The sequence below is a fragment of the Pan troglodytes genome, chromosome 5, assembly GCF_028858775.2.
Source record: "Pan troglodytes isolate AG18354 chromosome 5, NHGRI_mPanTro3-v2.0_pri, whole genome shotgun sequence".
Taxonomy (NCBI): Eukaryota; Metazoa; Chordata; class Mammalia; order Primates; family Hominidae; genus Pan; species Pan troglodytes.
The window spans coordinates 172,594,769-172,610,661 of NC_072403.2; the positions used below are offsets into that span (position 1 = coordinate 172,594,769).

Below are 15,893 nucleotides of genomic sequence, written 5' to 3' on the forward strand. Positions count from 1 at the left end.
AGTAATGATGATCATGGTGACGGTGGTGGTGGTGATGATGGTGATGTTGGTAGTGGTAATGCTAATGGTGATGGTGGTAGTGGTAATGCTAATGGTGATGGTGGTGGAATTGTGATGGTGGTGGTAGGCATAGTAATAGTGGTGATGATGGTGATTGTGATGATGGTGGTAGTGGTAATGATGATGGTAATGGTGTTGATGATAGTGATGGTGATGATGGTGATATTGGTAATGATGACGGTAATGGTGGTGGTGATAGTGATGGTGATGATGGTGGTAGTGCTAATGATATTGGTGATGGTGTTGGGATGGTATTGATGGTGATGGTGGTGGGTAGTAATGATGATCATGGTGACGGTGGTGGTGGTGATGATGGTGATGTTGGTAGTGGTAATGCTAATGGTGATGGTGGTGGAATTGTGGTGATGGTGGTGGTAGGCATAGTAACAGTGATGATGGTGGTAGTGATGATGGTGATTGTGATGATGATGGTAGTGGTAATGATGATGGTGATGGTGGTGGAATGGTGTTGGTGGTGATGGTGTTGGGTAGTAATGATGATGATGGTGAGTGATGGTTCTGATGGTGATGTTGACAGTGAAGATGATAGTGTTAATGGTGATGGTGGTGGAATAGTGGTGATGGTGATATTAATGGTAGGGGTGGTAATGATGATGGTGGTGGTGATGATGGTGATGGGGTGGTAATGATAATGGCGATAGTGATGGAATGCTGATGATGGTGATGAAGACAGGTAGTAATGATGGTGACAGGGATGAGGATAGTGATGGTGGTGGTGGTGATGATGGTGATGGTGATCGTGATAATGATATTGGTGTTGGTGGTGATGGTGGTTATGGTGATGGTGGTGGCAATGATAATGGTGGTGGTGATGATGGTGATATGGTTTGGCTCTGTGTCTCCACCCAAATCTCATATCAAATTGTAATCCTCAATGTTGGAGAAGGGGCCTGGTGACAGGGTATTGAATCATGGAGAGAGGCTTCCCCTTTGCTTTTCTCATGATAGTGAGTGAATTATCATGAGATTTGGTTGTTTAAAGGTGTGCAGCACTTCCACTGCACTCTCTTTCTCCTGCTCCACCATGTGAAGATACAGCCGCTTCCCCTTCACCTTCCACCACGATTGACAGTTTCCTGTTGCCTCCCCAGCCATGCTTCCTGTACAGCCTGTGGAACTGTGAGTCAGTTCAACCTCTTTTCTTTATAAATTACCCAGTCTCAGGTAGTTCTCTATAGCAATGCAGGAATGGAGTAATACAGATGAGGAAATATAGAGGATAGTGATGATGGTGGCAGTGATAATGGCAGTGGTGATGATGGTGGTGATGGTGATAGTGATGATGGTGGTGGTAATGTTAATGGTGATGGCAGTGGAATTGTGGTGATGGTGATGGTGGTAGTAGCGGTGGTAATGATGATGGTGGTGGTGATGGTGATGTCATGCTGATAGTAGTGGGACAGTGGTGATGGTGATGGTGGTAGTAGTGGTAGTGGTAGTAATGATGATGATGGTGGTGGTGATGGTGATGGTGATGATGTTGACAGTGATGATATTGGTGATGGTGGTAGTAGTGGTAGTGGTAGTAGTAATGATGATGGTGGTGGCGATGGTGATGGTGGTAATGATGTTGACAGTGATGATATTGGTGATGGTGGTGGAATGGTGGTGATGGTGATGGTAGTGCCAGTAAGAATGATGATAGTGGCGGCGATGATGTTGATGGGGATGATGGTGGTAGTGGTGGACGGTGATGATGATGATTATGTGTAATCTTAATCCTCACAATTATCTCATATGTAAGATGAGAAAGCGGAGGCTAAAAGAGATTAAATAACTGCCCAATGTCACATGAAAGATGGGAGAGCCAGAACTCACACCCAGATCTTTATGATTTTAGCTTCATGCTTTCATCAGTTGAGGTATCGTAGAGGCTCTGTTTGCTTTCTGGCTGCCCAGCAGCTTTTCACCCTACCTCCCATAATCCTCTCGAAGGATCTATCTAACTTTTGCCCCTTATGGGTATTAGTGGGGTCTTGCCTTCACCTCCAACATGGAACAATTGGTGCAAGTCGGAGCCAATCAGTGATGGGTTCAGGGGCAGGACTGTGACCCAAGTTTGACTTCTCAGAGTGGGCAGACTATTGTTCACATAATTGGGAGAGTGGCCTTTCTTATTCTTTCCCGGTACAGCCACAGCACCACAGCATCTGCAGCCATGGGAATGTCACCTTTGTGCCCCCAAATAGTGCCTACTCCATGATTGGGATGACCTGGGATTTGGGGCCATCATGTGAGCCTGAAAACTTTGCAGCTCACTAAGAATTTCCCTTGTTTTGCTTAATCCAATTTGAGTTGGATTTTCTGTCACTTGCAAGAAAGAATCACGTTAGATATAATTCTATTCTTTATTAGTAGTAGGAGCTGCCATGATGGAGTGCTTAGGATGTGCTCAACACTTGATGCACTTTCTTATTATTTCCCCCATAACAGCCCTGCAGCCCACATCAGCTGAGGAAACAATCAGCGAGAGCTCATGACTTTTCTAAGTCCTGACAGCCCATAGGCAGGAGCCAGGGTTCCAATTCAGGTTTGTCTGTACCACCCTGCACCTTCTCTGAGCCCCAGCTTCCTCAATGGTAAAATAGGAACAATAATACCTAACTCACAGTGGTTTGTAGCATTTAAATTTTAAAATATGCAAACACCAGGAGCAGCCTCGCACACCCATAGGTGTCCCTCATTTGCCAAGTTTCCTTTTACCTGGCCTCAGTGCTCCCAGACTCAGTAGTGCAGAAAAAGGGAACAAGGAGTCAAGGAGGTGAGGTTTTAAAAATAATAGGAAAAGGACAGAAAAAGGGAAGCCTAGTTTGAAATTATCTAGACCTGTGGTTTTTAATCTTTTTAAAAACACAAAAAACATTTTATCAAATCAAAGCTTATGCAAAAGGCTGATGTGCAAAGCACCATTTGAAAATGCTGGTTTTACAGATAAGAGATGAGAGCCAAGTGGTACAAAGAGGTAACGTGTCTAGTTCAGGTCTATCTGGCAAGTGGCAGAGTCAGAACATTTTTCCAGGGCCCCAGACTCCCAGTGCCCTCGCCTGCACCTCTGAGAAAGTAGAGCTGAGACTTTAAGACAGTTTCAGTTTTCCTACTGCCAAGGGGGTAAGGCTGACGGATATAATTATTGTCAGGGCATACTGCAAAGAGAAGAAGGAATCCATAAAATGTAGTACAGGTGCTGATACCACATCCTGCACAAAAATATTCCCTCTCTTGCTCTCACCCATCAACCAATACCAAATGCCATCCTAGACTTGGGGCCATGGGAACTGTCTGCCTCTCCCCCAGCTTCAGGTCCCCTGCCTAACACCCTCACACACACATTAGACATGTGGGTATTTGGGAAGAAGAATAGTTTAATTACAACTTTTGTCATTACTGTTTTGCACCATGTTTAGAAATGCAGTCTGTCTAATTTCACATGAAAAATAATCTAACACCCTTAAGTTGAGGGCTGGGTCAAAACCCCACTTACCTGGGGAAGCAATATGAATGCTGAAATTATGATTAAGAGACTCAAAGACCTCTACTGGTGTTTGTTTGTTTTTGTTGTAAGGGAAACATACAATCATTACAAAAAAAAAAAAAGATTCTGAAAACAAAAAAGAGAGAGACTCAAGGAAATGGCACCCCTCCCCTTGCCCAGGTCCCTTGAAGACTGATTATGGAGACATAGACAGGTGTCCAGGCAAAGTCAGGAGTGGGTAGACCACATTCATGGATAGGAATTTGTACAACTATCTCCAAAATGCTCATTTTGTAACATGCACTGTAGGTCAAAAACAATTTGTTACGTGGGCAATGGAATTGATCTTACCTTGGGTTTCTCCCCAGCCAGTGATGTAACATTCAGTCCTGGCGGTGACCATGTAGTCTGGGGATGGCAGACAAGCTGGCATTACTTTGTCAGTGATGACGGCAGGCCTATTAGGAAAGTATTAGCAGTTATGTTTCACTGCCCAGCTGGAAGTGGCAGTACCCACAACCAGTCATCCCTGCCTTGAAGCCCCAGAGCCCTCTGAGCTGGCACTGCCTTGCTTCACTGACACAGAGAAATGTGAGCGTTTCACCTTCACATTTGCCTGTGGTTGCCTATGGACTACACAGATGTAAGGTTTCATTTGAAAGGCATCAGTTGCATGCAAGAAACTGAGGGTGGCCTTAGCCTTTGAAAGTAGGGATGACAAAGGTGCCCTTCTCATGTATATTCCGTGCACGATTGGAATCTCATGCCAAGTGCGTCCTTTCATATTAATTGAAGAGGGCATTGATGACTGGGCAGAATGTCTGGCTGAGACATCATCAAGAGGGTATAAAATTGCAAATGCCTTGTGTGCCCAGAGCAAGTTGCTCCATCTGGATCCTCCACTTCCTCCTCGCGAATGTTACTAAACCGTGGTGGTAAGAATGCAGTAAAATGCTAGACATCAAATGAAAGAGGATTGGTAATAAGCACCTTGCATGAACAAAATGGTATTGTTTTCCAAGGACATTCATATACCTTAGAATCCCAGGGACTCTTAAAGATTAGAACTCTGGGTTTTAGACCTGATTCTACTTTAGTAAGTTCAAGGGGATAAAGGAATGGAAATGAGAAATGCCCTATTCTGACCAAAAATCATCATTAGCACCAACTTTGAAGCAGACACACTTTCTGCTTCTGGACACTAGAAGGCCCAGCCTGTGATGCAGATGTCCTCACTCTACAGGTTCCCTCATGGAGCACTAAATGCCCTAGACTCTAGGGGTGTGGGGATGTGCGGTGGGAACTCTAAACTCAAAACGTATCAGCCTATCAGAGAATGCCTCCAAAACCCCACATTTCCTAAGTGACTTGTTCAAGCCATCAGAACACCCCAGCTCTCTGAGGACCGTGAGGAGCAGAGACCTTGTATTTGCACATTTGCTGGGATGGTGGGGAGGACCCTGGGGAGCAAGAGGGAGATCAGCTACTGTTTATAAAGGCTGAGCCAGAAAGGCCCTTCTCTACTTCCTAGAGTGTCAGAGGATTCCAGGACATCACCCCTCAGTTCACAGACCCAGAGAAGCTGCCCCGGGCTTGTGACCAGGCCCAGGAGAGCAGCTCAGGCTCCTGCCTGCCCCATGCCTTCCCAACCAGGCCATGCTCATCCCTGTCTGCATTGACACCCTGCCTTCCAGAGCCACCAGCACAGCGAGCACCCCGCATGCCTTGTCACCTGCCTCTCCTACAAATACCTGTTTCTTAGCTGATTGTACTGTCACCTAGGTCCAAATAGACTAACTTTAAGTGACATAAGCAAAGGTATCACTTTGTCAGGCTTAATAAAACAAAATTTCACCAGGAAAGAGAAAATCAAAGAAGACAACAATAATAATATTATTATTTGCATTTGTAAATTGTATGTTGTGTGGGTTTTTTTTTTTTTTTTTTTGACATTGTGGAATATTTCTGTTCATTTGTTTTGTTTTCTTTTCTTTTGTTGAGACAGGGTCTTGATCTGTCACCCAGCCTGGAGTGCAGTGGCACAATCATAGCTGCCTACAGCCTTGAAGTCCTGGGCTCAAGCAATTCTTCCTCCTCAGCCTCCTGAATAGCAGTGATTACAGGCGCCCACAGTAAGCATGGCTCGATGTGGTGGTTTTTCAAGCACTTTGAAATGCAATCTCATTTGATTCTCTCCAGCATATTATTATGAAAGGAGAATAGTTAGCCTGGAATAACAACCTTTCCCTGATCATGAATGTGGATGAACTGGTGAACATTAAGTAAGTTTTACAGATAACAAGGTATCTCTTTTTCCACGTGAGGAAACTGAATCCTTCTGCCTTTTTAAAGAGCACAACTAACATGTGGCAGGGCTGGGGTTGAAGATTGATGCTGTTCCCAAAGCCCTTGAGCATTTCATGTGATAGACAGCCCCTCCCCAATGCCATGCAGTGGCCGTGGCCCATAAAACCCAGACATAAAGCAAATATCTTCACCAGCGTGGGGTGAAGACCACAGGTGAGCGAGTACCTGCTTAGCTTTAGCAAGGCAATATCTGCTTGTGTGGGCTCCAAGAACAGCCTAGACACTTCTATTTCCTGAACATGAGATTCGAGATTCACTTCTTGGTGTGCACCCAGGATGACCTTGTAGGATGAAGGCCTTGAGGACCTAGAAAAGATGAGGATGTCAAGAGAAAAATATGGTCCAGCCCCTTCAGGTATCCTCTGTGCCATGAACTTGGCACTGTCCCTCTGACACCCTCGGCCACCCAGAATCAGTGACTTATGAGTGGCAAGAAACAAAATTCACAATTTGCTGGAAACTGACAGTTAAGGTCTGTTCTCAATCTGTTTCATCAGAGACTGTGATATAGTTTGTATATTTGTCCCCATCTAAATCTCGTGTTCAACTCTAGTCCCCAGTGATGGAGCTATGGCCTGTGAAAGGGGTTTGGATAATAGAGATGCATCCCTCTTGAATGGCTTGGGCCACATCTTCATGGTGATCAGTGAGCTCTCACTCTTAGTTCTTGCAAAGTCTGGTCATTTGAAATTGCGCAGCATCCCCACCCCATCTCTCTCTGTGTCTTGCTCCTGCTCTGGCCATGTGACATGCCTGCTCCCACTTTGCCCTCCACCATGATTGTAATCTTCCTTAGGCCCACACAGAAGCAGAGGAGATGACAGCATCCTGCTTCCTGTAAAGCCTGCAGAAACATGTGCCAATTAAACTCTTTTCTTTATAAATTATTCAGCCTCAGATATTGCTCTAGAGCAATGCAATACAGATTGATGCCTCTGGTAGTGAACAGCTCTGTCCTGCGGTTTATACAGGTCCAAAAAATCACTTGCACTGGGTCTTCCCTCTGCAGATTCCCTCTAGAAACACTTCCCTCCTCTCTCATCCAACTGCCCTGGAAATTCTGCCTCAGGATTCTGTGCATGCATTCCCTGGTTCCTAGTGTTCCTTCCAGAAAAGGAAGAGACGTGGGGAGGAAGGAAGGGGAGGGTGGGAAGAAAGAAGGGATGGAGGAAGAGAGGGAGGAAAAAAGTCTTGAAGATAAGACCCCATGTCAGTTTTCCCTTAAACATACTTCTTCAAGCAGTGAGCAGCAGTCAGCACCCACTCTGGGGATATTAAGGTGCCTCCACAGAAGTGCTTTCCAAACCTAGAAAGAAAACATGCCAAGACTTTGGTCAAATTGGATGGTTTGTTCTACTTCATTGTACAGAAAGCCAGGAAGACAAGTTCACTCAGTTTTGATCATGTTCATATTCCCAAAGCAAAGGACTACTGCCCAACGTCAGGATAGTAGAAACTTCGACCTGTGCTCCAGTAGTGAGATTTTTCAGAAGGGCCCATCTGTGCCACTTTTTTCGATGCCTGAGGCAAGCATAGGCACAGCCTGTCCCCAGGAGAGCAAAGCTAAGTGACTCCAGAATGAAGCTCTATAGCTGTGGGTTTCACCCCACAGCCCTGGACTCTGACAAAAGTGACCAGCCCAAGACCTTCCCGAGGTCTCTTTCATTTTTTATGACAAGATCTATGCAAGGTCACTCTTCAAGGAGCCAGATATGATCCTGAGCAGCAGTGACTCATGAGGGTCTTCTGATCTTACCTGAAAAGTTTACTTTTGGGGGATGTTTCTTGACTCACTTACTTTCTAGGACTGTGTAGGCAGTTGATAGATCAGAATAATGGTGTGAGCCACTTGGAGCCAGATTGCAACGAAGAGGAATAGAGATAGGAAGTGCATGATGGCAGTATGTTGATAGTCAGTGAGGACGTAGACCACCACACAGTTTAGGAAAGAATGAATCTGAAATATGTGGAAGGTGAAAGCTCTGTAGAGCAAGAAGTTACTAAACGATAAAGTAAAGAAAAATCAACTCAACAGCAGAGTGAAATGCGATGCGATCAGGTTTGTCGATGGCATTTCACAAACGTACAGAAGGAAGTCTCTTTAGAGGAGAACAGCAATTGAGCACAGGTGCCCTGGTGTAGAAAGGAGATGAGGAAGCAAAACATGCAGGCAGATGGGTCTGTGTCCTATGTGTTCTTCCTAAGAGATACCCAAGCAAACTGAACTTACGAATTGCATGTTCCACTGAAACGATACCCAAAATGTACAGGTTCTGTGGGATCGGACTGATTACTCTTCATTTATGGGGATCACAACCTATAATTTGTTCATGTGTTTGTGAATAGATGAGTAGCCTCGGCATTGAATTCAATGACTCACAAAAGTGTAAAAAAAAATCTGTGCCTGTGATAGACTGTAGGTAAGTTTGCTCTTGTCCTCCCTCACTGCAAAGTGTCACATTTCTAAAAACTTCCCTTTCTTTTCATCTGACAGTGAGACAATGGATATCCATAGAAACCCTCAGAGCATCTTCAATATTTTCCAAAAGTATTGGAACTTGGTGCAAATCACTGTGCCTACAGATTTTGATGGAGCTGCCCAGATCAAGAAAAAGATTTGTATTTTGGCTATTTTCCAAGTACAGAACCTATAATAATATAACATTTTTTAATTTTTCTATATTTTTTCCTCCTTCAGAAAACAGAGAGGCAGGTATTGATGCATCAGCTGTGTGGGTTCTGTGTAAATGTAGAAGGGTTTTGTGGGGCTTACATGGAAGGACAGTATAGATGGTTTCTGGGCCTGTTCTTACCTTGTTCTAAGACTGACTTGCCAGGGCCAGGAATGTGGGTGGGCCACACACCCCCCTACAATGCTTCCAGGACATTTCTTCGGCTCCACTTGAGGCTTCCCACAATCAAATGAAGAGGATGCTGTGGCACAAGGTGGGAAAAGAAGTCGCATTTGAGTCCAAGTTAGCAATTGTGTCGTTTAATTCAGGACGAATTCCAAGCACTAGTTTTTCACATCTCAAAGGTGAAATTAAATGGTAAAATCATAAACACTCTTTAGATTTTTCTTTCTAAGTTTAAAAAGTGGTAGTAAACAACACAGGACACTCTCCTTTTAAGGAAATATAAGTTCTTTCTAAACCATGTAAAGTTTACTGAAAAGCACAAAGGATTCTTTTGCATGTGAGTCCTTGTGTGTGGACATATGTGCATGTGTGTATGTGATTTTATGTAGCAAGGATAACTGTCCTATGTTGAAATGTTGCCTTCTCTCAGCCAGCTTCAGGACAGTTATTCTGGGGAGCCTCCCATGACTAACTGACTGCTGTGGGGGTAATTTACACACACATGCCTCTATTCTTCTTTTCCTCCTCCCTGCCTTCTCTCTGCAGCAAGCCCACAAGGTCTCTGGAGGTAGGGAAAGTGTCCCATCTTTGGTACCACCCATCAATGCCTACAACAGTGCAGGGGCTACAGAGGGTGTTCAAAAATGCTTCTCTGTTGTCTCCAGCCCTTCAAGGTCTTCAAAACTATAAATATTAATATAGTTAATAATTATTCATATAATTATTAATAACAACTGCAAGAGGAAATTCCTCCCCAACCAACCAGAGATTCTACACTCCAGTGAATCTGGAACCTGAGTTTTCCAAATAACTTTTCATTTGCCATGGGTTGTTTTGAGAATCTATCTATGGAAGTCTTTTGTAAAAAAGAAGCATGGCATGGAATGCAATCATCTTCTCTAGTGCTGAGATCAATTTCTGCTAGTATGCCTTACATACAGTAAACATGCATCGTTGTACTAAAAGAGTAACTACAGAAATTATACCCTACTCCTACTATTCAAAAGAAAACTGAATGTTTCTATTTATTTTTACTTATTTATTATTTGTACTGAATGTGTTGGTGGAAATGAAATAGTTATTAAACTCTTTCTCCAACCAGAGGCTCTAACTTTCTCAATCATGAGTCAAACCTGAATATCCCACCAACCACATCCTTCTGCAGGAAACAGTCCTCAGGATTTCCAAGTGTCTGATGGGAACCCTTCTCACCAGGGTTGGGGTTAACCTCACTTCTCTTACATCAAGGTAAGGTGGGGAACCTCACAGTCCATTGGAAAAAATCTTGTTCCCATTCTTCCTTCTTTCTCAAGTCTCAAAGAATCTGATTCTCATACATCCTCAATGTGGGTGAGGACAGCAGAATTGCACCTGGGAAGCTACTGCACTTCCCTTCCATGGGAGTCAAAGGTGCATGAGTCCCAGGCACTACCGTGGGTGTTTGAGGCAGGTAAGTCAGACTGGGCTTAAATTCAAGGCAGCCTGTCAAGGATAGAGAGCCCAGGCAGTGAGAGGCAGTGGCGTGTACTAGACCGGGCCAGAAGCGGAGAACTGGAACTGACCCCATCAAGGGACTTTGAGGTAGAGGAGCCACCAAGATGCTTCTGCCATAGCACCGACAAAATAGAACAAAAGCACCCACTTGAGAAAAAAGTCAGCTATCAACTCACACTAAATCCAGAGACCACAATGCCACATTATAATAATATTGGCCAAGTAGAATCTTTCCTATCACCCTAACCTCTCCTTCTTCCTTCTTGCTCTCCCCAGGAGTGGCCCAAATGTGACGATGGGCAGTGTGGCTCCCATGATCTTCATCACTGCCCTGTACCACCTTCCCAGGCAATCTCAGGATGCTCGTCTTCAGTGGACTTGGAGGCCAAGCTTCTTCCCCCAGCTCAAGGTCCCTTCACATGGCAGACCCAACCACAAGCAACCAAATTACACAAAAGAAAAGTCCAGGGTGGTGTTCTGTAACTTGGACAGACAAGTTGATTGGTCAGCAGGAAGAAAATAGGGAACAAGTACAAGTGGCTTTTTTTTCCCCATGGATTTGTTACCCCAATCATTTAAGATCTAATGTCAATTCCCCTTCACCTGATCCAAGCCTCATACTCCCAATAAGAGTCTCAGAGCAATGAGGAAGGAACCAAACAAGCAGTCTCTAAGCAATGTCACTAATGGGACTCATGAGTAGTAATCTTACGAGAAAGGCCATCTGGGGCTAAAGAGCTGCACTACCCTTCATTGATTTCCTAGGATGGCCATCTGAAGTTTACAATGTGCATTACATGCTTAGCTGTTTCCTGCTGTTCATATTTTTTTTTCTTCTCAGCTGCAGAAGAGGACAGTTTTTCATCATAATGACTCTAAATTTGTTTTTCATGCATCCCACGCTAGACAAAGAAGGGTTCGGTGGGACTATCCCGGGCTGATTAGATCACCTCTAAGTTTGCCCTTTGGGAATTTGACATTTATTTTATTTATGTGTGTGTGGTGGGAGGGGCGGGTGTTTTCCCAACAAATGGGGCCAATAGTAGGGCAGGTTCAAGGTGGCCATGATGAAAAGCAGGCTCTGGTGGAGAGGGCAGCCATCTCCTCCCCAGAAGCACTCAGCTCAAAAGCCATTTTCTGGGGTTTTTTTTGTTTTTTTTTCCAAATCCATATTAAGGAAGCAGTTTCCTTACCAAAACAGAAGGCAACTTACCACAGAGAGGGATATCACAGTAGTCAAAAAGTTTTCTTGGATTCATTGTGTAGCACCAGGGACCATTGATGTCACCATCAGGGTTACGGCAGTACTGAAAACAAGCAGGCATGTAAGCTCCAGCTCACGTGGAGCAGGAGAGGGAGAAGATATTCTAAGGCACACATGTTTCACATCTATTCTTAGAAGACAAAAGGGAGCGTTCCTTCTTCCTTTCTTTCTATCATTATTATATTTTTTGACAAAGTTATTTTTTTCTATGCTGTAAGCCATCAGTCATAGTCAAAAGGAGTTATGAGGCCACACCCTTTACCAGGGGGTGGTGACCCTGAAGGGTCTTTGGAGAATGTGCCACTTCTCCAGGAGCTTGACCCACTGGAGGTCTTAGAGCTAGAGCCCCAGAGGACAGTGGGACATCATTGATGAGCTTTGTCCCTGGGGGGCTGAGGGGTCTTCTACCTGATAAAGCCTGTTTGCTGTTGATTCAGAAATGCTTACTTCCATGCATTATGCACCATCCACAGCCAAGACACACAAAGGCAGTATCATCCTTAGCTTCCTGTGATATTGTGATAGAATAAGAAATGTATATTGGGTCTCTGCCCCCCAGTTCTTAAGACAGAGCTCCTAAATCCCTTGGAGTTTCCTGGGTGAAGGGAGCTGCAATGAAGCAACTCTTGGTGGGTTCCTGGATAGCCCCAGGGGCTGGTTGCCAAGGGAACCAACCATGTGACTTGAGGGTTGGAACTGTTCAGCCCCACCCTCCAACCTCCAGGGAGGGAAGAGGGGCCGAAGGTGAGCTGATCACCGATGGCCAATGATGTAATCAACTGTGCCTCGGTAATGAAGCCTCCATAAAAACCCAACAAGACTGCACTTGGAGAGCTTCTGGGTTGCTGAACACTTAGGGTACTGGGGACTGGTGCACTGGAGAGGGCATAGAGGCTCTGAGCCCCTTCCCACGTGCCTTGCCCTGTGCATCTCTTCAACCTGGCTGTTCACCAGGATCCTTTTTAATATCTTTTATAATAAATGGGTAAATAAAAGTAACATGTTTCCCTGAGTTCTGTGAGCCACTCTAGCAAAGTAATCAAACCCATGGAGGGTCATATAGAAAAACAGATTTTTATCCAGTTGGGCAGAAGTACAGGTCACAGCCTGCAACTTGGGATTGGCATCTGCAGTGGGGCAGTCTTGTAGGACTGAGCCTTAACTTGTGGGATCTGACACTGTCTCCAGATAGAGTGTCAGGACTGAGTTACATTGTAGGACACCCAGCTGGTATCTGCTGGAGACTTGCTTGGGGTGTGAGGAGAAATCCCCCCACATCTGGTGTGAGAAGTGTTATGTTACATGGGTGTGAGAGTGGGGGAACACAGACACTTTGGTTTTTCCTATATCTCAGTCTTCCCTATTCATAGGCCCCAAAGTAAACCATCGCAGAGAATGCATGAGGCTAAGGGAAGTCTCACGGTGACCTGATGGCCCATCCAAATCTTTTCTAGAAAAATCTGACTTAAGCCTCATAGAGGGCATCTCTGACTACTAGAACCCAGAGCAGTGTGGTTCCCCAACTTTTTTGGCACCAGAGACCAGTTTCATAAAAGGCAATTTTTCTGTGCACCTGGGGTGAGGGGGCAATGGTTAAAGGATGACTCAAGTACCTTCCATTTATCGTGCACTTTATTTCAATTATTATTACATTGTAATACATAATGAAATAAATGTGCATCTCACCATAAGGTAAAATCAGTGGGAGCCCTGAGCTAATTTTCCTGCAAGTAGGTGGTCCCATCTGGGGGTGATGGAAGCATGACAGATCATCAGGCATTAGATTCTCATAAGGAGCATGCAATCTAGATTCCTCACATGTGCAGTTCACAATAGGGTTTTTGCTATGAGAATCTAATGCTGCCGCTGATCTGACAGCTGGCAGAGCTTAGGCAGCTATGAGAGTGATGGGGAGCAGCAGAAAATACAGATGAAGCTTTGTTCGCTCCCCCGAAGCTCACCTCCTGCTGTGCAGCCCAGTTCCTAACAGGCCACAGACAATTACCAGTTCCAGTACCAGTACCAGTACCAGTACTGGAGTGGGGACCCCTGGCCTAGAGGACAAGCACTAGAAACGAGAAACAGCGCCCAAAAATGGAAACAGTAAAGAAATGTCACAAAAGAGAAGAGGCCTGAGAACCCCCACACGCATGAGGCTTTGCTGGCCTGTGCTGCTTGCACTTTCCATGCTAAGGCTAATTACGCTTAGCCTCCTGAAGTCTTTCCAGTATTTTCCTCTGCCCCTCTTCTGTTCGAAAAGATTTGTCAGCAAAGGGAAAAAGAGTCCAAATCAAAGTGGCTTACATTTTTTTCCAGACCTGCCCATTTACTTGTCCCTGGAATGAACTTGCTGTGTCTATGGGGCTCCTGGGCAGCCCATTCCTGGCATGGCGTCCCAGTAACAGTGGTTGCCTTCTTGCCCCGGTATCCTTTCCCATTCCCAAACATACAGTCTGTAGATAAAAATAAAACAGATGATTACAGACAGCCAGGCAGCCACATAGACCCAGGACGATACGGAATCAATGCGGTCATGTCAGGCTTCTCTAGGACGACAGAATCAGGGGCCACATTCCTCAGGAGCCACAATGCTGAAGACTGCAATGAACACTATTTTAAGAAATTACTGGAAATGCTTATTGGCTTGGAAATAATCACACAGTTGACAGCATGTTAGAATAGGAATTTGACTGGGACACTGAAATAACCCATTTTAGAATAAGGTGAGTGGTTAAGTTGAGCACCCTGGAGGTTTTGCGCCAGTCCTAAAGTCACTACTCCCACAGGTTGTGCCAAAAATCACAGCTCTGGCTTTCCCAGGGACGGCACTGAGACTTCCTTGGTCATGGCAGACCCTCAACCAACACTCGAGCTCCCGTGTAGCACTAAAGGCTTCTGCATCAGTGTGGTTTTTCATGTCTTTTCATCCCGTTGTCCAAGCATATAGAGAGGTATGTGCTAGACAAGGTAAGACACAGACTTCTTACCTTGTTCGGAAGGAGCCTCTAGGCTTGGAACCTGGATAACAGTCGGAGGAGCGACCACAGTCCCTTCTGTGTCTGAGCATCGCGTCAGGTTGCAGTACTCCCACCTGACGCTGGGGTCCGTGGTAAAACACCAAGGGCCTGTATTCGCATCTGGATTCCTGCAGTAGTTCATTGTCAAGCCACTGGAAATTCCAAAGCAATACAAGTTACAGGAGGCAGAAGAATATTCAGGGACATCCAGCACCCTCTACATTTTGTTCTAACAAAGTCTTAACAAGTGTCTTTGAAATATTCCCATTAAAGGCACCATACAATTGCCACAAAACAAATGTTCCTCAACTTCCCATTTGTGCATGCCTTTCAAAGATAGATGATAATTTTTATTTTAAAATATCAAAAGTAGTATATGCTTGTATTAGTCCGTTCTCACATTGCTATGAGGAAATACCCGAGACAGACTGGGTAAGTTACAAAGAAAAGAGTTTTAATTGACTCACAGTTCCACATTGCTGGGGAGGCCTCTGGAAATTTACAGTCATGGCAGAAGGCAAGGGAGAAACAGGCACCTTCTTCACAGGCAGCAGGACAGAGTAAGTGCAAGTAGGAGAAATGCCAGACACTTACAAAACCATCAGATCTCAGGAGACTCTCTCACTGTCATGAGAACAGCCTGGGAGAAACTGCCCCCATGATCCAGTTACCTCCACCTGGTGCTGCCCTTGACACATGGGGATTATCAGGATTATAGAGATTACAAGTCAAGATGAGATTTTGGGTGGGGACATAGACAAACCATATCAATGCTCCATATAAAAACTGAGATCATACATAAATGTGCAAAAGAAAGGAACCAGAATACCCTCCTTCTACCTTCTGCCAAGCACATACCCCTAGAGGAACTGGTATACTGATTTTGATGTGTGTCTTATAGATTGTTACGCATATACAAATGCGTCTATACCTGTCTAACTCTCTGTATCTCCTTCTACAGGACTGTATAGTAACATGTGAGTTGGAACTAACATATGTTTCTCCAAGGAGGAAATGCCATCCAAGATGATATCATTCCCAGGCCAGCCCCCTTACTCTCTGTACTCGTTGTGTAGCTAAAAGGCTCTGCATTTACAGTGAAAAACAACCATGAAAATAGCATTACTGTCAATACCACTTCAGGTGGGTCAAGTGAGTTTGAGTCTAAAAGACTTATAAAAGCTGACCTGGACGACTAGGTCCCAGGCAGGATGCTGTTTCTCTAGGATGGGTTCCTGGGCAGAACCTCCTCTCCTACTCTCAGTCCATCCTCTACTGGCCACAGCCACTCCGGGACTGACAGAAGGGGGATGAGATGAAGGAACAGTGGGACCCAAGGC

General features: G+C 44.9%; 1 protein-coding gene and 1 long non-coding RNA gene across 6 annotated transcripts in view; one reads left to right on the forward strand and one right to left on the reverse strand.

Annotated features, from left to right (window-relative positions):
• LOC134810388 (uncharacterized) overlaps positions 1 to 12,523 on the forward strand; it is a 28,573-nt gene extending 16,050 nt beyond the window's left edge. Inside the window, exons 2-3 of the long non-coding RNA XR_010158236.1 lie at positions 5,559 to 5,685; positions 10,549 to 12,523. This is a non-coding gene — a long non-coding RNA (uncharacterized LOC134810388). The remainder of the gene's footprint in view (positions 1 to 5,558; positions 5,686 to 10,548) is intronic.
• The window catches only part of LPA (lipoprotein(a)), a 176,197-nt gene that overhangs the window by 4,149 nt on the left and 156,155 nt on the right, over positions 1 to 15,893 (reverse strand). For all 5 annotated transcript variants that reach the window (XM_063813639.1, XM_054686968.2, XM_054686969.2 and 2 more), the window contains 7 exons: positions 14,524 to 14,705; positions 13,841 to 13,989; positions 11,486 to 11,579; positions 8,734 to 8,854; positions 7,152 to 7,226; positions 6,086 to 6,226; positions 3,905 to 4,011 (listed from right to left, as the gene is read on the reverse strand). In XM_063813639.1, coding sequence (XP_063669709.1) covers positions 3,905 to 4,011; positions 6,086 to 6,226; positions 7,152 to 7,226; positions 8,734 to 8,854; positions 11,486 to 11,579; positions 13,841 to 13,989; positions 14,524 to 14,705 — 869 coding nt within the window. The remainder of the gene's footprint in view (positions 1 to 3,904; positions 4,012 to 6,085; positions 6,227 to 7,151; positions 7,227 to 8,733; positions 8,855 to 11,485; positions 11,580 to 13,840; positions 13,990 to 14,523; positions 14,706 to 15,893) is intronic.